The sequence below is a fragment of the Podarcis liolepis genome (assembly GCF_965112155.1).
Source record: "Podarcis liolepis genome assembly, chromosome: 5".
In the NCBI taxonomy this organism is placed as follows: domain Eukaryota; kingdom Metazoa; phylum Chordata; class Lepidosauria; order Squamata; family Lacertidae; genus Podarcis; species Podarcis liolepis.
Genome location: NC_139556.1, coordinates 25,900,265 through 25,923,355, shown reverse-complemented (window position 1 = coordinate 25,923,355; position 23,091 = coordinate 25,900,265). Strand labels below are relative to the sequence as shown.

The window sequence follows — 23,091 nt, the reverse complement described above, 5'->3', positions numbered from 1 at the left end:
CACAATGCCAAACAGCTCAACAGAATCAACAGTGCAGCAATGACACGGGAAGCCAATGTTGCCAGTTCAGAGTAGGGACATTTCTTTCTGTATCACATTGCCCTGACCAGTCTGGCGGGATTAGGGTGGCGGGCACAGCTGCTATTGTAAATGCTGTTGTCTGAGGTGGTTATACAGACGAGTTGTAGGAGCAGCATAAAAAACACAAGAGCCTGTTGGATCAGGCCAATAGCCCATTTAGTTAAATACCCTATTCTCACTGTGGCTGACTAGATTCCTGTGGGAAACCTTCAAGCAGGACCCAAACACAAGAGCACTATCCCATTTCTGGCTTCTAGCAGCTCCCCTATCCAGACAGAGAGAGCCAGTGTGGTGTAGTGGTTAGGAGCAGTAGACTCGTAATCTGGGGAACAGGGTTCGCGTCTTCACTCCTCCACATGCAGCTGCTGGGTGACCTTGGGCTAGTCACACTTCTCTGAAGTCTCTCAGCCCCACTCACCTCACAGAGTGTTTGTTGTGGGGGAGGAAGGGAAAGGAGAATGTTAGCCGCTTTGAGACTCCTTTGGGTAGTGATAAAGTGAGATATCAAATCCAAACTCCTCCTCCTCCTCCTCCTCCTCCACCTCTTCTTCTTCTTCTTCTTCTTCTTCTTCTTCTTCTTCTTCTTCTTCTTCTTCTTCTTCTTCTTCTTCTTACTGTTGTCTATGCTCTGGTAACCTCAGGGTTAGATTACGGTTCAGAAACTTCAGCTAGTGCAGAATTCAGTGGTCAGGTTGCTCACTGGAGCAAGACAGTTTACACCAATCCTGGTCCAACTGCACTGGCTACCAATTAGTTTCTGGGCCCAATTCAAAGTGCTGGTTTTGACCCATAAAGCCTTAAACAGCTCAGGACCGCAATACCTCAAGGACTGCCTCTTCCCATATGAACCTACCCCTCTGAGGCCCTCCAACGTGTGCCCCCTCCTTGAGAGATCCGGAGGGTGGCAACTGCAGTGGCTCCCCATCTGTGAAATGCTCTCCCCAGGGAAGTTTGCCTGGCGCCTTCATTGTACACCTTTAGGTGCCAGGCAAAAATGTCCCTTTTTAAACAGGCCTTTGGTTGATCTGATTTACATCCTATGCTCTTTTAAAATGTGGGGTTTTTTGGGGGGGGGGGCTATTGGGTTGTTATTTTTATTATGTATTTTGTGGTTTTCTATCTTGATTTTATTCTGTGAACTGCCCTGAGACCCCCAGGTATAGGGCGGTATATAAATTCAAACAAGAAGAAGAAGAAGAAGAAGAAGAAGAAGAAGAAGAAGAAGAAGAAGAAGAAGAAGAAGAAGAAGCCGCAGCAGCAGCAGCATTATGGCCTCCAACTGTGGAGTGTTTGGCTAGTAATAAGCTTGATAGCTATCTCCTCCATGGATTTGTCCAATCCTTTTTAAAAGCCATCTAGATGGGGAGCCATCACTGTTTTGCGTGGGAGCAAGATCACACTTGTACAATAAGAATTATTAGCAAAACTCTTAGATTTTTGGAAAGCAAAAAATAACAATGAACAAAAAAAAAAAGAGTTAACACTTGCAACAACTTTCTAAATATCTGGCTAGGCTTGTCTAAACAAAAATCTTTTCGGCATTTTGATAAGGTAAGCATCCGAGGGGGCAATCTGTTTCGCTGTGTTGAATGCTCGGCTCCGAAGCAAACATAAAAATTACAGAACATTTGGTGAATGTTTGCGATATAATTGTGGTGGGATTGAGCAAATATGATTTCATTTTGAAATATAATTTTCATTTTGAAATGCTCCTCCAGAGCATTCTTTTTCTTGCTGCTCTAATTTAAATGTAATTGGACACATGGCCACCAGAGGGCAGATGCAAGCTTAATATCTTATGCTTATTATAGCCTATTGTTGTCTACTTCTGGTTTAATACCCAGTTTCTCATGTTTTCTATAAGTTGTGTAGCAGTATTCTTGTAACAGTGCGTTCTAGAATATGTCTGCTTATTGTGTTGAGTGATTCCTTTACATAGTATATATAATTTTTATTAAATTTTCTAATTTACATTTCAAAATATTCATTTGAACAACGTTAAATCAATGACTTCCCTCCTTATCTTTCCGTGGTTCATTTTGCATCCCGTACATCCCTGCATATTTTACATGAGCTAAACCATTCAGTAACCCATTGTTACATCCATCAAAACTTATTTACACTGTGGAATTTATCTTAATGCTACCAGCATTTTGAAATGAACAGTTTTCACCTATGTATTCAGTAAACATTTTCCAGTCTTCTTTAAACGTGCATTCTTCTTGTTCTCTTATTCTATATGTTAAATATTCAAGCTGAGCATATTGCATCAGTTTAAGTTGCCATTCTTCTTTGGTTGGGACCTCGCTCATTTTCCATTTTTGGGCTAACAAAAACATGGACCGCAGTAGTGGCACACACACACACACACACACCTGAGAGTTTCTCTCTGAATTATCCCCAACAAAAAGGACTTATTTTTTGGGGGAAAAGGTACTTTTAAACTTACTTTTTAATTCATTATATATCATTTCCCAATACTCTTTTACCCTTTTACAAGTCCACCGCATATGATAAAACGCACCCTCAACCTCATTACATTTCCAACGCTTATCTGATTTGGACTTAAACATTTTAGCGAGTCTACTTGGAATTAAGTACCATCTATAAATCATTTTCAGGTAGTTTTTCTGCAAAGAATAACATGCAGTGAACTTCAAATCGCTCTTTCAAAGTTTTCCCCAGAGATTCAAATCTATATTATGTCCTATATCTATTGCCCCTTGTATTATAGAAACTTTAACAAGCTCATCTTTTGTTTCCCAATCTAACAGCAGATTGTACATTTTTGTGATTCCTAGGCTTGGAGAGATGGCAGATGTGAGATCTATATGTTGGCCTTTATTCTATATCTCATCTTTTGGTTGGTCTTGTATCATGTGATACAAATGTCTGATGCAGCAGCACTACACATACCTTGCGACAGTGTGTTTCCTGACACCTCTGCGGTTGCTCCTTAAAGTTGTCCGTCCCCACAGACACCTCAGAGATCTTGGTTAGCAGTCATGCAAACACCACACCTTTCAAGGCAACCTTCCTGTCACCGGGAGGAAAAAGCTGCAGCAGCCACAACAGCCACTGGCAATTTTGAAGACCCTCACCAGTCATGACGTCACTTGCATGCATCATTACACCAAGCAACAGGCAATGACATCACAAACGGAGAGTTTACCTCACTTAGCCCACTCCCCCAAGGGGACAACGGTACCCTTCCTTTGTTGGCCCCTCTTAGCTCTGTCCCCATTGCTGAGTGGTGAGGAAGGTGACTTGTGGAACTGGGGTTCAAAAGTCAAACCTAAACATTGTCCCTTGGGAGGATGGTTCAAGCCTACCATTTGCTCTTGCCAAATCAACACAATGCAATGTCTCTAGACACTGAGGCCACCAGGAACAGCAGACAGATCCAATTTTTATTTCAGTGGTGTCTTTGAGGGCAGTGGAGCATGGCTGCCATTCCTATCTATGGGGGAAACCGAGGGCTGCTCTTGAGAACAATGGGGCAAAACACCTGTAATGAACCAGCCCCATATTCTGTGATGAATTGATTTCTGCGTTGAACCTGCCCCTGACCATTTTTGCTGATCTGGTATTGATTCCCCCCCCTTTTTAATCCCACCCCCTGTTCTGATATGGTTTCAAATACAGTAGCTGGGTTTTCTTGATGATGTGCTATTATGTTTATATGTTTTATCTTTATATGTTTTATATGGTCATGCTGGCCATATGACCTGGAAAGCTGTCTGTGGACAAACGCCAGCTCCCTCAGCCTGAAAGCGAGATGAGTGCCACAACCCCATAGTCGTCTTTGACTGGACTTAACTGTCCAGAAGAGGAGAAGAAGAAGAAGAAGAAGAAGAAGAAGAAGAAGAAGAAGAAGAAGAAGAAGAAGAAGAAGAAGAAGAGTTGTTTGGATTTGATATCCCGCTTTATTACTACCCTAAGGAGTCTCAAAGTGGCTAACATTCTCCTTTCCCTTCCTCCCCCACAACAAACACTCTGTGAGGTGAGTGAGGCTGAGAGATTTCAGAGAAGTGTGACTGGCCCAAGGTCATGTGGAGGAGCAGGGAATTGAACTCGGTTCACCAGATTACGAGTCTACCACTCTTAACCACTACACCACACCTTTATGTTTTATATGTAAACCACTTTGATGAGACGTCCCAGAAGTGAAAAGTGATATAGAAACTCTCCAAATAGTTAATAAAAAATACAAGCTTCACTTTTCCATAGGACAGCCACAGTGTCAAAACCAACATTTTGTGGCGAGAAGTACTGCAGATCTAAAGGGAGAGAAAAAGCAGGCTCCCTATAACAGCTTAGTCAACACAGGGACTTCCCACTCAAAGGAAATACTGTCATGGTTAGGATGACTGTATGGGGGTTTATACATAGCACTGATCCAGTCTGAGTAAATAGGATTCCAACTGAGGTTACTTATCCCATTCTCGCCCCTCCTGCTTGCACCCTTTCCATCATCACCCATTTTGACCTTTGTTGACATTGCAATGTTTTAGTAATGACACGGGGCACAGCATGACAGCAGCATCACAATGTCAGATTATGGCATGCTATGGGACTTAGTAGTGACCCTGCCTTGTCCAGCCTGCATAACAGGAGGATAGGCTCATGCTGTAAAAACAGCCAGTAATTAAATAGCTTATTTGGGAGCAACGCTGAGCACACAGCCTGATGGGCTTTGTTATAATTAGCTACTTAAACATAGAACCAAATATGCAAAGCAGTTATCTTGGGGGCTCTCTTTATACAACAGAACTTTTCCAGAATATGTCTGCCATGTTGACTATGTCCATTTCCTACTGGGGATTCAAAGGCTCCTGTGACTTAAAGGAATCTACAGAATCAGGACCAGTGTTCTCTCTCTCTCTCCAAACCAAGTAGGACAAAGATGTTTATAGACCAAATCTGTCACCTAGGTAGCTATAAATACTTTTCTATCCTAGTCTTCTAAGGTTAAGCAGGTTCAGGCTAATCTCTGTTTTCAGCTAGGCTTCATGGGGATGAGACTAATCATTTTTCCATCAACATAGTGTTCTCTGAAAACACTAATACCAACTACTGACACTAGATGTCACCAAAAGAATAGATCATTTCCCACTCCAAAAGGTGCTGGCTCTGTGTTGTTGACACATTTTCATGCAGGTGAAGGCTAATACCTGTTTTTGACCCATCTTCCTAAGGATTGTTGTTCCATCAGCAGGGTTTCTGCCTTTGCTCCTTGCTTATGACATATCTAGGTTTTTATTGTTTTATTTTTGTTACTGTTCTTATTTATGCTCTGTTACTTAAGCCATATTTATGCTTCATTTGGGTTACAATTTGTGAGAGCTTGCTGAAAACTACAAAACTAGCACTAGATCAGTGTTTCCCAACCACACTACTGTGCCGCGAGATGATGCCTGGTGTGCCGTGGGAAAAATTAAAAAGATTTTTTTTTTTTTTGTAAAAGTCAAATTAGGTCCTAATCTATCCCTCGAGCGCCCCTTGTCCGTTATTGTGACGCATGAAGCGTGTTCCCGCCCACTCCCCGCCCTCCCTTGCTTCTCTCTCTCTCTCTGTGGCGCTCTCCGCCGCTTCCTGCTGGGCATGCGCAGCTCGCCTCGCGCTTCCGTTCCGGCCCCTCCTTCCCCCGACTACCCCGCCGCTCCGTTCCTTTCTCTTTCTCGCGTGTCAGAGAGCGGCGGCGCGAGCGCGGCGGTTCCCTCAGGGCTGACGGAGGGCTCGAGGAGGAGGAGGCAGGACGTGGAGGCGGAGAAAGCGGCGGCGGCCACCCCCCACCTCCGGCTCCAGGCCCGTGTAGAAAGCTGAGGGGGAGAGATAGATAGAGGTGGGCAGCGGCGGCGGCGGCGACCACGACCAACCGCCACAGTAGTTGTAGCGGCGGCAACGGCGAGCAGGGACTCCCGCTCTCTCTCCGTCGTGTCTCTCTCTCTCTCTCCCGGGCCCGTCCGTTGAGTCTCCCGCGCGCCTCGGCTACAAGATGAGCATCGAGATCCCGCCGGGTCTGACTGAGCTGCTGCAGGGCTACACGGTGGAGGTGCTGCGGCACCGGCCGCCGGACCTGCTGGCCTTCGCCGCCGAGTACTTCACCAAGCCGTGCTCTCCTTCCTGCCTCGCTTTGCTGCCTCCTTCCCCCCCACCCCCAAAGCTTGGAGGTTCCCCGGCGCCGACCCGCAGGTTTGACCCCCTTCTCACACCTGTTCGCGCTCCTTGCACGGAATGGGGCGGATGGGGAGGAACGGGGCTCGCCGCTGCCTCCGCTCGCCCTCCCCCCCTCCGCCGGCGGTCCCGCGATTCTTGGCTTTTTGGCGGTTGGCACAGAAGGAAGGCAAGGGGGAGGGAAAAAAATTGAAACTTACACTTTCGTGCGTCCCTCCCGGCGTGACGCTGCGCGCTGACGTCACGGGGCTGTAATGGTGGTGTGCCTCGAGATTTTTTTCATGAAACAAGTGTGCCTTTGCCCAAAAAAGGTTAGGAAACACTGCACTAGATGTTGCCAAAGGAATACAGATTTCTCATTTCAAAATGTTTCAGCCCTGTGTCGATGTTTTTTAAGTGCCACATCACTTTTGGTGATCTCCATCGAACCAAGTAAAGAGTAGCATCTAAGCATTTAGTTTGTGGTTTTCATTGCAGAGCAAAAAGCTGATGGGTCCCCCTCTCCCCTGTTAACACCAGCGAACAATTATATATAGGATTAAGCTGATGGGAGTACCTTGGTCTTTGCCCAACAACTTAGGCACCAAATTTTAAGAGATATTTCATTCGTAATAGTGGGCCCCATGCAGTTGGCTTGTGAGAACATTGCAGCAACATTGCAGCCATGGCTGTCTTTGTTGGGATACTGCCAGGGAGACGGAGGCATCAGTCAGGCCTCCAGTTGTCTCCGGACGATCACCGGTCTCCCGTGGAACAGCTTCAGTCAGTTAGCGACACGAGCCTCAGAGACATTCCAAGACCCGTGTACACCCTTTCAGCAGTCTCCACAACGAAAGATGCAGACAGGAGAGCATATTCACAGCTTTATTCAACGTAGTTCAGAACAAAGGAAAGCATGACTGCTTGCCTCCGTGTCCAGGAAATAAGTCAGAAACAAAAGCTATATACAAAATGGAAGTTCCCAGCAGACAGTGCTGGGAGTAAACAGGCATGTGATACACAACAATCATGCCTGACCCTTTAAGGTGGAACAGAACTATATCCTAACAGTCTTGTACAGGAATCACTGTTTGTGTGAACCACCAACATGGGTGTCGTGTATGTTTCAGTGGTAGAGATGCTTGTTTGTACAGATGGGTGGTGCTGTGGTTTAAACCACTGAGCCTCTGGGCTTGCTGATCAGAAGGTCGGCAGTTCAGATCCCTGAGACAGGGTGAGCTCCTGTTGCTCTGTCCCAGCTCCTGCCAACCTAGGTTTTCGAAAGCACGCCAGTGCAAGTAGACAAATAGGTACCGCTCCGGTAGGAAGGTAAATGGCGTTTCCGTGCGCTCTGGTTTCTGTCACAGTGACCCGTTGCACCAGAAGCTGTTTAGTCATGCTGGCCACATGACCTGGAAAGCTGTCTGTGGACAAACACCGGCTCCCTCGGCCTGAAAGCAAGATGAGTGCCGCAACCCCATAGTTGCCTTTGACTGGACTTAACCATCCAGGGTTCATTTACCTTTACCCTTTTACAGACGGTGGATCCATGCAAACACGACTAAGCCAGCATCAGCCCTCCATTATGACGTGTGGGCATAATGTCATAGGTGAACTGTTGCTTTGCGCCACCTTTTATTCGTCTCACAGGCCCCTTTAGATGAAAATTGTAAGACTACCCCCGGTGTCACTGAACTCTCCCACTGCATTTGATGTTCACCAATTTCTTGTGTAGAAGATCTAGTGACTTTAGAGGTTTATTTTCTCTTGTGTCATTTACACCTGGGGTGTGTTATTTTCTTCTGAGTCTTTTAGGTAATTTTGGGTCATTTAGATTGTTTTCTGCTGTGTTGTATACACCTGGGGTGTGTTGCATTTCCAGAGATGGTATAGCAGAGCCAGTGAAGCAATGTGGCTATGAGCTAGAAAGCCCCTTGTTTAAACCTCACCTAAGCCTTATACCCCTCCCCCCAAGAAGCCTATATATGTTCTTCCCTGGTCTCTTATCACAGGCATGTGAACATCCCCCCTCCACCAGGCATTTGGGAATTAGATTGAGATTCCATTTTTATTTTCTTTTACGACCTTCCAATTTTTTGAGGGGGGAGGGGGGGAGGGAGGGTAATTAATTACATTTTCAGTGCTATTTTTCTAGCAATGGCGCCCACCTGAGAGGTGCTGGAACTGAGTTTTGTTGAGTTTCAGCTGAAAACCAGGCCTGTTTATTCTTATATTGGGAACTTGTGTTATGTTGAAAGCTGGTCTCTAAACAGTTTAGAGTTAACCTATCACTTAACCATGGGCTTCCTGGCTGAATGTCCACTGCAGTTTCCTTTGCCGTATTCTATATTCTCACGTCATCCATTGAATCAAATATAACTGTTACTTAGGGACAGATTTATAGCTACCTAACAGAGCAGTTACTTCTTGATACAGTGATGTTTGGAAAAACATGTGCAAAAATCCATAGGATCCCACCAGGTCTTCAGAAGCAGCTATCCCTGCGTCAAAGAAGATTACTCCTAATAGGATTTGCTACTTGGAGGCTGTTGTTCTGTCTGTTGCAAAACCTGCACAGTGTTTACTTCAGGAAGAATATGGATCTCATCTGTCATGCATGTCTTCTTCTGCTGCTGCTTTTCTCTTATGGGACAACCCCAACAATTTCATCTTGTGTCACAGGATGCACCTGTTCCAACGATAACTTTGGAAGGTAAGAAACATTGGTAGGACTATAGAGAAACTTGGGAACAACAAGTAGTGGCTGAATTGTGCCCAATATTGCTAGTATTTTTTAAGAATTCTGTTTAATTTCAAGTTCATTTTTAGGGCATGATTAGTTTTCTGAAATAGTAAGTCTTTGGATATGATGCTAATAGCGATGTTAATGTACTTTTGTTTGGGTGTTAAAGCAAGAAAGATGAAAATGAAGCAAGTGCATTCTTAACAGTGTCATAAAAACAGAAACCTTCACTTTGCTGTCATTCCATGTACAGTGGTACCTCGGGTTAAGTACTTAATTCGTTCCGGAGGTCCGTTCTTAACCTGAAACTGTTCTTAACCCGAAGCACCACTTTAGCTAATGGGGCCTTCTGCTGCTGCTGTGCCGCTGGAGCACGATTTCTGTTCTCATCCTGAAGCAAAGTTCTTAACCTGAAGCACTATTTCTGGGTTAGCGAAATCTGTAACCTGAAGCGGATGTAACCTGAAGCGGATGTAACCTGAGGTACCACTGTAATGGATTAAAACCAACTAAGCAATATGTTAACTTTGCTGTTTTGCTTTCTAGGAGTTTGCTTTGCATGTCAACATCATTGAGAAAGATCCCTGGGGGCATCCCTGAAGATATAAAAAAAATTAGAATAGAAAATTCTCACCTAACAGAATTGCCTCGTGGGTCATTCTCTAATGTCAGTGCCTTGGAATATCTTTGGCTTAATTTCAATAACATCACGGTCATGCATCTGAAAAGCCTCGAGTACCTGACGGATTTGACTGAGCTGAGATTGCAGGGGAACAAGCTGACTTCAGTACCATGGACAGCGTTCCAAGACACGCCGGCTTTGGAAATACTGGATCTAAAGCACAACAGGCTCGAAGTCCTTCCAGAACATGCCCTCCGCTACCTGCCTAGCCTGACCTATTTAGACATCTCTTCCAATCAGCTTACTGTCATCTCCAAGGATGTTTTCTATAACTGGCCTGTGTACCAAAAAACCCAGCAGCTGGAGAAGAAGCTAGATGCTATTTCCAACGCGGTCTTGGCTTTGCATGACAACCCATGGATATGTGACTGTCGCCTGCGAGGGTTTGTCCAGTTTATCAAATCTATTAGCCCACCCATTATTCTGATGAATTCTTACTTAACTTGCTCAAGCCCCAAATTCAGAGCAGGAAAGTACTTTCATGAAGTGGAGCTGAATAACTGCATGAAGCCGTTGGTATCACCCTCTGAGCCAAATCCCACTGTATATGTTGGGCTGAATGTGACCTTGACCTGTCTGGTGCAGGCCAGCCCTTCCCCAGCAATCTGGTGGACCTATATGTTAAAGCACCTACGAGGATTTAATGGTAAGCATTACTCCAAGGAAAGTTATATTCATTTGCCTCTGAACTTCTAGTCAGGGGCTGACCGCAAACCAGTTAAGCTGAGTTAGCCCACTGGATTCAATGAGACTAAACTGCCTTATTCACTTTTTTGTGAATGGGCTGCCACTTACCAAATAGAAAAGGTGGGTGAAACATGGACAACCATTGTGTGATGTTATATGAGTAAAGCCAGTCAGATTCTTGTTAAAAAATCATGTTGATTTAGGAGGGCTGAAGTATTAGATACCTTCACCACCAGTCCCTTCTCTGCCTATTATGTCTATATTCCACCTTTCCTCTATGAAGCTCAGGGTAGCATGCATTGTCCCCTCCCTCCATTTTGTTCTTACAGCATTTCTGTGTCCCTTCCCTCCATTTTGTTCTTATAACATTTCTGTGAAATTGACTGGCAAAGGGATAGCAACTGCACAAGATCACTGAATGAGGTTCATGGTTGAGTGTGGCTTTGAACCTGGGTCTTCTCAGTCCTGTTTGATTAATAATAATAATAATTTATTTGTACCCCGCCCATCTGGGTGGGTTTCCCCAGCCATTCTGGGCGGCTTCCACAAATACCAAAAGTACACTAATATGTCATACATTAAAAACTTCCCTGAACAGGGCTGCCTTAAGATGTCTTCTGAATGTCAGGTAGTTGTTTATCTCTTTGACATCTGATGGGAGGGCGTTCCACAGGGCGGGCGCCACTACCGAGAAGACCCTCTGCCTGGTTCCCTGTAGCTTTGCTTCTTGCAATGAGGGAACCGCCAGAAGGCCCTTGGCGCTGGACCTCAGCGTCCGGGCAGAATGATGGGGGTGGAGACGCTCCTTCAGGTACAACCAACAACCAACAATGGCTCCCCTCTATATGAGCAGGAGACTGATGAAACAAGCATAGTTTTGGTTTAGACGTACAAAAATCTCTCTGTGTGTCATCAAGAGAAATATGATTGTCATGATTTCAGATTGAGTATTATCATTTGATTTAGGTTTTGTATGTCCTGTCTTCAGTTGGCTATATTTTATTGTTGTTTACTTGTTTCTCTGGTTCCATAATATATTTTTTTTTGGGGGGGTGGTGGAATTAAAACAAAAACAAACATACTATGCCTGGATGGATATGCTGAGCTTCCTGGATGCTCACATTTATTATGACTTGCTTAAAAATACAATCCTTTGGGTACGAAACCCGTACCACGGTGACTTAGGGAAGGAGCATAACCCAGTGGCTGATCACATTCTTTGAATGTAGAAAGTACCAGATTTAATCCTTGGAAACTCTAAGCTAAAAGGATCAGGTACCCAGTGATTCCTGCCTGAGATCTTACTAGTACTAGTAAGACTATAATGGGGTAGATGGGTGAATAGTCAGACTGGATATAAAATAGCACTCTATGTTCCTTAGAGTACATCAAATGATTTTAATTGGACTGCTCCAGTGTCAATGAATTGCTGAAAATAGCTGAATATATCCATCATATGCCATGTGCTCTCTCACATTTTCTTTGAAACATCTTAATGAGATTGCCAAGTCTACTCATATTTCCCTTCTTCCAGACCCCTCCTCACATCCTCAGGGTTGACCCATCACTGGAGTGCCATTTTGTAACAATGACTTCTCTATATCTAGTATGACTTGCTTCATTAGTAATACTTCATTTATTAATTACTTTATACATTGGCCATGGTATAGCATCCAATTGAAACAAATTGAATTGTGGGCTTTGAGGATAATCCAGCACAAATTAGCCACAACTGCATTCAGCTAAAATCAAGGGAAGCTGAATTATTTTCTTTCCCTTCCTTCCCTCTTTATCTTTTTCTCTCCCCCACCCTTTGATTTCTTAACTTAAGCTTTCCTCTAATGTCCTGGGATGACTTACACAAGCTAAAAAACAATCATGAGATAGTAAATATAACCCGCAAACCATAAAACAACAGTAACAATGAATGAGATACAACTAATGATACAATTTACAGGGAGGACGATGACGACGACAAAATACTTCAGTTACAAAAGGAGAGGTGAAAGATGTGCCCTTATGGGAGGGAAATTCCACAGTTTTGAGGACACTTCAGAGAAGGCCCTGTCGTGAGTCCCCACCCTCACACCACAGAGGGTTTCATTAGTCACAATGAAGCCCCTTTCCATTGTTTTTGATAAGAAATAGTTGTCAGCAAATTTTTGCTGGACTGTGACTCTTTAAAGCATATTTGATCCTGGAGCTTTTCAGACATCCATTTACTGCTTATGAATATCTGAATGGTGTATAAAATGAAGGCAAGAGTTAACAATATCAACCAAGCAATTCTATACACTTATACCTGGAAGCAAGCTCCGTTGACTTCAAGGAGACGTAGTCTTGCATACAACCAAAGGCTGCAACCCAAAGTTCCAGATGGAGGCAGTAGGGCTGAATGGAGCTGCATTTGAATTCCTGCTGCTCATGCCAACCATGGCTGAAGTTGGCAGAGTAGATCAGTAAAACGGGTGATTCTTGCTGTCCCACTTCCAGGCTGCCACAGAAGAGAATCCTGGGTTGCCCCATTGCCAGTAGCTGCTCTGGCTTAGGATACAGCAGAGGCTTGGTTGGCATCCTCCCTTCCCACAAAGTGACCCCATTTGGGGAGTTTATGCTGGCTACCACAGGCGAGCATATAACCAACCAATTGGTAGCATGTGTTGCCAGCAGAAACAGTAGGGACCTCCCTAGCAGCAGGGACCCCCTAATAGCAAAGCCTTGTAGAGCTGAGTGGAACCAAGTGGAAGGAATCCTTTGACACATCCTGACCCCCTCCAAGCCATAAACTGGGGGTGAGGATTGCTATAGCCACATTTGCAGTCTTACTGTATTGGCTAAATTGCATGCAGCTTTCCTAAACTGATTCCTACAGGGCAGGAATTTTCCTAGGCTGGACTCAGCCTTGAAGTAAATTATTCTAGACAGTTGAAATGAAATTGCTTCAGCTAGTTTCTGAGTATATATATATATATATATATATATGTTTTCGTAGATTTTCACGGGTACAGGAATGCAGGTTTTGGTGTCCTCGGGTGTCTTCCCGTGTAAAAGTTGGGGTGTCTAGGCGACGTTTCGACGAGGTCTCACTCGTCATCTTCAGGCTGGTGCTTTCGGCTTCTTGTTACTGGAACAGAGCGGGATCTCAGTGTTTGAGTTCCTATAAATACTGTAGAGGGGTGTGGTGTATTGCCTCAAAAGTTCTGGGCAGAGGGGAAGTTCCCAGGCTAGACCCTCTCCACAGATAAATTACAGACACCATCCAGTAACCAAACCATAGTGGCACCTCCGGATGCTGCACCCCCCTGCAATCCCTACACAGATCTGGCTGGCACAGGGCACAAAACCACAGCTCGCCCCTATACACGAAGCCAAGCCAAAGCACAACTAAGTGCAGTACAGCCATCTTCCCAGAAAAACTCTTCACAAATTCAAGAGGTCAAGACACGAAGACTTTAGCAACTAATCCACACCTAATGACCCACCTAAGTGGTACTCAGAATATCACTCAAGAAATCACTCAAGATATCCCTCAAGTAATTAAGGAACAAAAGAAGAAAAGAACACTAGCCTGGGAACTTCCCCTCTGCCCAGAACTTTTGAGGCAATACACCACACCCCTCTACAGTATTTATAGGAACTCAAACACTGAGATCCCGCTCTGTTCCAGTAACAAGAAGCCGAAAGCACCAGCCTGAAGATGACGAGTGAGACCTCGTCGAAACGTCGCCTAGACACCCCAACTTTTACACGGGAAGACACCCGAGGACACCAAAACCTGCATATATATATATATATATATATATATATATATTCATTCCCATAGGTCTTAATTGCTTCTTTTGCAGTTCACCTGAATGGTTGTAGCTAGAAACAGTGACCTTGATTTGATTCATAGACCTTATGGAGAGGAAAGGAAAGTCTCAAGAGCACGGTAAAAGAGTTCCATATTATTCTGGCATTTGGGGGTCAGTTGCCAACCAGTATGGATGACTGCTGCTCTGTTGACTTAAAAATCCTGAATGACACTAGACACTTCATCATTTTTGAAGTTAGGGTTTCCCACTGCGTAGCTACCTTCAGTCAAGACCTGCCATGTCACACCTGAGAGTTCTACGATCACTGGATAAATCCATGTTCTTCATAACAAGTGCTCTTGGGTCTCCATGGTGTATGATGATAATGTGCACTAAATAAGTGTAGGGGTATCTGAGGCCTTCTTCATCCTGTGCCCTTCGATGGCACCTTCTCCGACATCGTCTCATCTCTTGGTAACGAATATGATGATGTCTAGTGGTGATTGTAGTGAGGGTCCCATCTTGCTCAGGAGGTCCTCAGAGAATAACAGGATCAGAATTCCAGAGTCCACAATCAGGCAAGACTGTTTTAAGGCTAACCAAAATAAGGAGCAAGTTTCTGGGTTTCCCAGAACTCTTCATCGAAAGCTTGCACACCCTTCTGACATTTTTCATGGCATTGCCCTAATATGGAATTTGCTGCTTTTCTTATGGGCCAACACAGCTGCCTTTCAACATGGGAAGGTTTAGAATTGTCGTTAATATTTTGTCTAGTATGATACCTTTCAAAGATGAGTTTGGAGGTTCTTTTCAGGCAAGAACACCTGAGGTCATGGTGAGAGAAGTGACAAGAAGGGCAGTGAAATTTCTGGGGAAGACTTTCCAAAAAAGCAAACCTTCTGGGAGATTAGTTTGGTCATATTTGCATACTCCCTTTTCCTCCAAAGTAGCATGTGTGGGACTTCCCTGTTTTATCCTTCACATAGTGTGAGGATAAAGTTTCCCACTTGATCCCCACAACAGAAGTCTTTTAGGCTGGGGGTTTTATTTAAAAATAAATAAAAAGAAAACATTTTATTGAGTGTTGTTGGAAGCAGTAACGTGCAAGCCCAACCGTGGGACACAGGTGAGGTAGCATGGAACAGAGAATCTGAAGGATCCATCAACCATGGGAGAAGGGATAAGGGAAGAATAACTACTTCCACCCACGGGGTTGTATCCACACTCCTGTTACCTGAGCAGAATAGGATCGACTCATGCAATGGGACTTCCCCTGCCTCGCCTTCCTCTTACAGCCCTCCACATACCCTGAAAATATTCTGCAGAATATTGAAGGGCTATGTAGGGGAAGGAGTGAAAGGGAAATTCCATGAGCAGGTCTACTTGCACAGTGTGGGATTTCACCCATTATCTGCATTTACAGCAAAACAATGGATTTTATGCTGCTTAATTCTACTGAGTAAAATTAATGGACCTACATCAGTTATGTTCACTAATTCTAAGGCAGAGCTTTCCAAACTGTGTGTTGCAACACATTTGTCTGTTGGCTGCAGTGAGTGGGTGTCACACAAACACTCCCTGCACCCCTCCAGGGCCTGGAATGGGGTTAGTTTAACCACCATTTTGCTAGTAAAACTGAATGACTGCGTTGCGAAATGATGCGTGTCTAAAAAGTGTGTACCCAACATGAAAAGTTTGAAAAGTTCTGCTCTAATGGGTTACTCTGAGTATGACTTGCATTAAATACAACACTTTTATTATGATGACAGCAACCAGCATCATCATAAGTTATAGGATATGTTGAACCCTAGAGAGATTAAAAAGGAAATGGCTGGCATAAGCAGAGATATAGTAAGTCCTAATCCAATATCGCTGAGGGAACTTCATGAATGAGCATGGACCTGAGCCCAGGTCTCCGCAGTCCAGATTCAGTACTTTAAGTATATCACACCTGCTCTCCTAATTTGGTAAACCATTTAAGGAACGTCAAGCCCTTAATGGCCTCAGCCCAGTATACTTGAAGGAGCGTCTCCACCCCCATCGTTCTGCCCGGACACTGACGTCCAGCTCTGAAGGCCTTCTGGTGGTTCCCTCACTGTGAGAGCCCGGCTTCGGCTGGGGAGGGCGGGATATAAATAAAATTTATTATTATTATTATTATTATTATTATTATTATTATTAACCAGGCAGAGGGCCTTCTTAGTGGTGGTGCCCACCCTGTGGAACGCCCTCCCATCAGATGTCAAGGAAATAAACAACTATCTGATTTTTAGAAGACACCTGAAGGCAACCCTGTTTAGGGATGTTTTTAATGTTTGATGTTTTAACGTGTTTTTAATATTCTGTTGGGTGCCGACCAGAGTGGCTGGGGAAACCCAGCCAGATGGGCAGGGTATAAATAAATAAATAATAATAACGGAAACCATTGCAATTTTCACGGAATCTTTGCACATCTCTATGTTGTTCTGAGGCTTGGATCATGCTGTTAAAACATCAGGGGAATGCCGGTACAACTAACATGTGTGTCCTTGTTCTCCTTCCCCCTCCCTAGCATCCACCACCCATATTAGTGAAGACAGAATTAAGTCAGAATTGATTATTCCTTCCGCCCACCTTGTGGATGAAGGCAATTACACATGCACAGCTGCTAACTTCCTTGGCAACACCTCAGCCACAATGATGCTGAAAGTTCAAGCTCCAAGGGCGGCGGCCTCCTCCTTCTCTTCCTCAGTCTCAGGTGAGAATTCATACATCGATGTGAGGATTGCCAAGCAGACGGTCTATGGGATCACTTTGGAGTGGTACAGCTTGACAGAGAATCCAGGGGAAGCCTGGTATACCCTCCATTTTGGGAAGTATGATGACTCTAAGAAAGACATGATATACATTGGCCCCGGCATCAATAGTTACTCTGTCAACGACCTTCTCCCTGCCACCAAGTATGAAGTGTGTGTTACTCTGAGGAACCAGATGCCTCAAAAGGGGCAGTGCATTGTGTTTGTTACAGGAAGTGACATCAGTGAGCTGGAGCAGCGGGAGAAGCTCATCCATATCATCATCATTGTATGTGCCATGGTGCTCGCAGTCCCTGCTGGGATGTACGCATGTACCACCGAGACCAGGTTTAATTGCATGGAGAAATGTGCCGACTTCTGCCGCCAGAGCAGGAGAGGGCAAAATCTTCGGGGGGTCAATAAAGAGAACACGTTTGACAGTTTGCCAACAGGCAGTGAAGAGGGGCTGTGCCACCGAGACTCCAGTGACGACAAGAAAAAGCTGAAGTCTTGCGAGGACAAGGAGAAGGCCAACAAGCAGAAACCCGAGCACAGAAATAGCGCTGATCTCTATTAGCCGATCTCCAAGCACAATCCCATGTTAGATAAGAGAAAGGTAAATATAGAAAGACTGGTGGAAATATCTCACACATGTGGACAGTAGGTTTTCATGATACATCAGTGTCAACAGGTGACAAGCGTACACAACAGAACTTCTGAGGCCACCAAAAACCTACAGCGGTTGAAGTTGTTGGAAGGCAAGAGAGGAACGCGCAGGGTCATCATTTTAGCAGGAACGCTATGCCTCTGTCAGCCTTCTAGCTGTGATTTATGGTTAACAATGCAGGGGATGGATGGAATTGCATTGCTTGTTGAACGAGCATAGAGTATGATCTATCAATATACAACCAGAGGGTTTTTCTAGAGGCATATCTGTAATTTAGATTACTGAATTGTTTTAGGACATCTCCACACCTTTCCTTCCCATTGTAGCTGCTGGTGATGGTTTAAATAAATAAATAAATAAATAAATAAATAAATAAATAAATAAGGCAAGTTCAGAAACAGGACCTTAGCAACAGCACTGGTCAGACCAGGAAAGTTTGTCCAAGTGCATTTAAAAGGTGCAAAAGGTGGTGGAGATTTCTGATTCAGATTAAGAACTCTTCTGCACAAGAATAACTCAGAAAGACTGAAGCTGTTAAAGAAATAGAAACAAAATGGTTTTCTTAAAATACACTGTTTGTTTGTTTGTTTGTTTGTTTGTTTGTTTTAAAATCACGTCAGTCCAAATCCAGCTTCAGTTGTGTGTAACGACTATTGGTTTCAGAAGTAAACATGCATCTCTACCAGCATGAAAAGAACATTAAAGAACATTTAAAGCACATCCATAACAGCGTTTACCCTTAACTGAGCTACAGTTCCTAGCACAATACAGTTATCATGCTTGTTTGGGGCAGGGATCTGCTTTAAATGTCTGGTATGTATGCAGCTTTGGTTAGATCCAGCAGCCTCTTCCTAGGTTCTTGTAGATCTCTCTTACTGGTTAAAGTCAGCCATAACTTTAGATTTAACTTTATTGTCGCCTTCTAGTGAGCTTGCAGCAGTAATTTTTATCAGCAGCACAAAAAGTTAGTGGCGTCTTAGTTAATGGTGAAATTAGATAACAGAGCTTATCGTACAGAAACCCAATTTGCTGCTAAAATGAAGTGATACTTAAAAGTACAACCAGCCACACAAGGTACACACTGATCACAACAAGGATTCTTAGTTGTCTCCACAGACCAAAATCCAATGTCCACGGAGAAAACATGCCAGTTTCAGGTTTCCCTCCCCTGATAGTGGGGGGGGGAGGGAAGACTGGGTGGGGGGAGAATCTTTAAACAGGCAAATAATATGTGGGGAAAGGATGAAGCACATCTCTCCCTAGGGATGAGTGAATTTGTCAATTTTGGTTCTCCCAGCTTCTCATTTTTCCAACTGATACTCAGTCCTTTGCATTTTGCAGCAGTGCAGATTAAAAAAAAAGTCTCATGAAAATTGTCATTTTAATGTGAATTTCTCCTTTAAAAAGTACATTTTTAATACGCAGTGTTGACTAACGTCAAGCTTTGCAAGCGATCCCCCCCCCAAATAACACCTTTTTGTACGCTATTTTCGCCAGTATCTTCATTCTTGTGCCCACTTTCCCCTAATACAGTAGTACCTTGGTTTAAGAACTTAATTCGTCCCAGAGGTCTGTTCTTAACCTGAAATTGTTCTTAACCTGAAGCACCACTTTAGCTAATGGGGCCTCCCACTGCCGCCGTGCCGCCGGAGCACGATTTCTGTTCTCATCCTGAAGCAAAGTTCTTAACCTGAGGTACTATTTCTGGGTTAGCGGAGTCTGTAACCTGAAACATATGTAACCTGAGGTACCACTGTAGATACATTTTTGTAGACACTGGCTGGAGAACTGCATCGCAAAATTCAGCTAAGTGCGAATTTTGAAGGCAGGTTGTGTTTGGTTTTGCTTATTGCTCTGAATGTGCAGTTTTGATAGATTCAGCTTTAAACGCACAGTTAATTGGGTTACTCCTCCATCCCTACCGATCAATTTCACACACACATTGCATTAAAAAAAAGGGGGGGCGAACTTCTTAGATCTTCCATGCCACATCTGATTTTGCCATTTGAAACAATCCAACAATACTTTATTCCCCAAATGTAAAATAATTGATAATCGGACACGAGGGGGGAAATGCAATCCATTTTCAGCAGAACTTACTCATCTCCTTTTTGCAAAGGACACCCAAGGCACTTTACTTTAGAAGAAGTTAAAATACAAAATAGAAATTTGCCCCCATCAGTAAATGATCATTATGTTTATTGAAGCCATTCTTTTTTAAATGTGTGAAATTCCCCCCTCCTGAAAAAGTTATATAAACACAGTTGCATATCTGCATGCAGAAAAACTCTGTTATCTACCTGTCTGTCTTTATGTATGCACGTGGCAATTTTGCCCCAGAGTCTGAAACTTTCATCAATATTTTTTAACTGGGCTCTTAAGAGATGATGTAGAAACAGTGCTATTTTTTAAAAAAAGAATAATAATTATTTTTGAAGTTTACTCTTCTTCAAAAGAGTTCAGCATATTTAGTTTAATCTCCCACAGCAACTCTATGAGGTAGGTGAAATTGAGTGGTCCAGTGACACTTAATGATGTTCACAACCAAGCAGAGATTTGGCCACAGGTCCCCACTGTTCCCTAGGCCATGTTCAATGTTCATAAGCTCAGCAAAGTTTTATATTCCAGAGCTTCCAGAGCAGACATGTCCAACTGGTTGATCGTGAGGCGTCCCAGGTCTATGCTGGTCGATTGTGTGTTCCTGATTGCTCCAAAAAAAGCTCAACAATATATAATGGTTAATCCATTATACATACATACATATATATATATATATATATATATATATATATATATATATATGCAGGTTTTGGTGTCTTCGGGTGTCTTCCCGTGTAAGAGTTGGGGTATCTAGGCGACGTTTCGACGAGGTCTCACTCGTCATCTTCAGGCTGGTGCTTTCGGCTTCTTGTTACTGGAACAGAGCAGGATCTCAGTGTTTGAGTTCCTATAAATACTGTTGAGGGGGTGTGGTGTATAGCCTCCAACGTTCTGGGCAGAGAGGAAGTTCCCAGGTTAGTGTGCCTTTTCTTCTTTTGTTCCTTAATTAGAAAAGGCACACTAACCTGGGAACTTCCTCTCTGCCCAGAACGTTGGAGGCTATACACCACACCCCCTCAACAGTATTTATAGGAACTCAAACACTGAGATCCTGCTCTGTTCCAGTAACAAGAAGCCGAAAGCACCAGCCTGAAGATGACGAGTGAGACCTCGTCGAAACGTCGCCTAGATACCCCAACTCTTACACGGGAAGACACCCGAAGACACCAAAACCTGCATTCCTGTACCCGTGAAAATCTACGAAAGCATATATATATATATATATATATATATATATATATATATATATATGGAGTAGATTGCAGTCTCTTGGGAGTTGGACATGCCTATTTTAGAGCAACTAATTTACAGGATTTCCTTGCTCCTCTAACAAAGACCATTTCAACACATTATTATCCCGATCCTTAGATATGACTGTGTTATCTTTTGGATATTGAAAGTATGTGCAGTAGAAAGAAGTTGCTGTTAGCTGGAAACACACGTCTTGAAATAAAAGAAATGGTTTTTCCAAATGCTCTGGCGTTTCTTCTCTGTTGCGACACCATTTTGCACATATACATGTGGAGGCTGATGGGGAGGGGGCATGTGGGAAGGACACACACCCCAGCAAAAATGCAAGGCTTCAAACATTAATGCTTCAAATGATTCAGGTGATCATATTGGTGACCAGCTATTAGGAAGAGTGAACAATTCGGGGAGTTCAGTGACCTCATTAAATAGATTAAAAAAAAGTGGGATGGGAGAGGAGGGAAATGAGCCAGGTTTTAATTTGGCTTGTCAAGCATCCTCTGCAAAGCAAAGTGTTCTGAGCATGAAGCACCTTTTGAACAATGTAATCCCGCTTGACAATTCTATGCCATTAGCTCACGAGAAGATGGTACAAATGGGGAAATGGAGTGGTCGAGATAAGAGTGCATAGATCTCAGGCCTGCCGATAAACTTTTGACTTTTAAAAAACTTGCAGCGCAATGGAAGTTGAATTGATCATGGCTCAGAACAGCGCCGGATTTATGTATAAGCTAAACAAGCTATAGCTTAAGGCCCCACTTTCTTGGGGCCTCCACAAAAAAATTAAAGGGAAAAAAACCTGGATGTACATTTCCAAAATATAAGATAAAAAACAAATAAAATAAAACCTACATACAGCAACAGTGTTTTGTGTTGTGTAGGCTCCTATGATGTAAGTAATGGGCCCCGCCTGTTAGCCTGCTCCCTAAAATATCACTGGTTTGCTCATTTCTATATACAGGGTGCCTACATTCTGCATGGACTGGTTGTATGGGCAACATGTGCAAATGGCTTTAGATACCTATTAGGTCCATAAATTACCATATCGCATATATTCAACACAAAAAACAGCAACAACTTGTTGTTGACAAAGGACAGCTGGAAATATAAAGGGCACCATTACCTTCAGTAGCTTAGGGCCTCATCAAACCTAAATCTGGCCCTGGCTGAGGGTAGCATTTCTAATGAGTGGGTAGTGTTTCTAATGGTAGGAGGGTGCTGTTTAAGTGCCATGAAAAGCTACTTGTCCTTATCCATAGCTTCTACTTCTACTCCTTGCCTCTGAAACCCTACAGTCCGTCTCACTGTGATCCCCTTTCTCTGCCAATTGCTTCAAAAGGGTGAATCTTAACAACAAAATTGTGCGTATTGTATTTGCGCCATGGCAGTGAAATCCTGCTAGTGGGCTTCACAGGGACATCTGATTGGCTATCATAATAACAGGATGCTGGAGTAGATACTGGGGGTGCAGGTGGCGCTCTGGTCTAAACCACTGAGCCTCTTGGGCTTACCGATCAGAAGGTCAGTGGTTCGAATCCGCATGATGGGGTGAGCTCCTGTTGCTCTGTCCCAGCTTCTGCCAACCTAGCAGTACAAAAGCACGCCAGTTTAAGTAGATAAATAGGTGCCACTGCGGTGGAAGGTAAACAGTGTTTCTGTGAGCTCTGGTTTCTGTTATGGTGTTCCATTGTGCCAGAAGCGGTTTAGTCATGCTTGCCACATGACCTGAAAAGGTGTCTATGGACAAATGCCGGCTCCCTTGGCCTGAAGCGAGATGAGCACTGCAACCCCATAGTCGCCTTTGACTGGACTTAACTGTCCAGGGATCTTTTACCTTTACCTTGCTGGAGTAGATGGGACATGGCCTGATCCAGCAGGATCTTCTTATACCCTTACAAATCAGATATTAGGTAAAAGTACATACCAACTTAGTGTACTGGGATAAATCCACACTGACGTTTTCATGAGGCCTTTAAAAAAAACAAAAAACGCAAACAGATATGGAAATGTGGCTAACTGGACTTAAGGTCGGAAAAATGAGAATCTGAGAGAAGCCAAAATCGATGGATTCACCCATCCCTAATTGTGACCTCGGGGCCCTAAAAGCATTGGAGGCCAAGACATCTTCGCCAGTGGCAGGGTTGTGAGAACAGGATCTC

The 23,091-nt window shown here is 43.8% G+C and overlaps 1 protein-coding gene across 7 annotated transcripts; it reads left to right on the top strand.

The window, feature by feature from the left end:
• Positions 1-16: 16 nt before the first annotated feature.
• On the top strand, positions 17-18,968 carry LRIT2 (leucine rich repeat, Ig-like and transmembrane domains 2). 7 transcript variants are annotated; one of them, XM_083502602.1, is made up of 5 exons: positions 17-71; positions 8,674-8,950; positions 9,527-10,308; positions 16,695-18,170; positions 18,205-18,967. In XM_083502602.1, the coding sequence occupies exons 1-4, from the start codon at positions 56-58 to the stop codon at positions 17,492-17,494; spliced, it is 1,875 nt and encodes a 624-aa protein (XP_083358728.1). In that variant the 5' UTR covers positions 17-55; the 3' UTR covers positions 17,495-18,170; positions 18,205-18,967. The 7 variants fall into 7 exon arrangements, with proteins under 7 accessions (XP_083358728.1, XP_083358727.1, XP_083358729.1 ...); XM_083502601.1 differs by lacking the exon at positions 17-71 and adding an exon at positions 4,216-5,015 and having other exon boundaries at positions 18,205-18,968; XM_083502603.1 differs by lacking the exon at positions 17-71 and adding an exon at positions 4,217-4,976 and having other exon boundaries at positions 18,205-18,966.
• Positions 18,969-23,091: the final 4,123 nt, after the last annotated feature.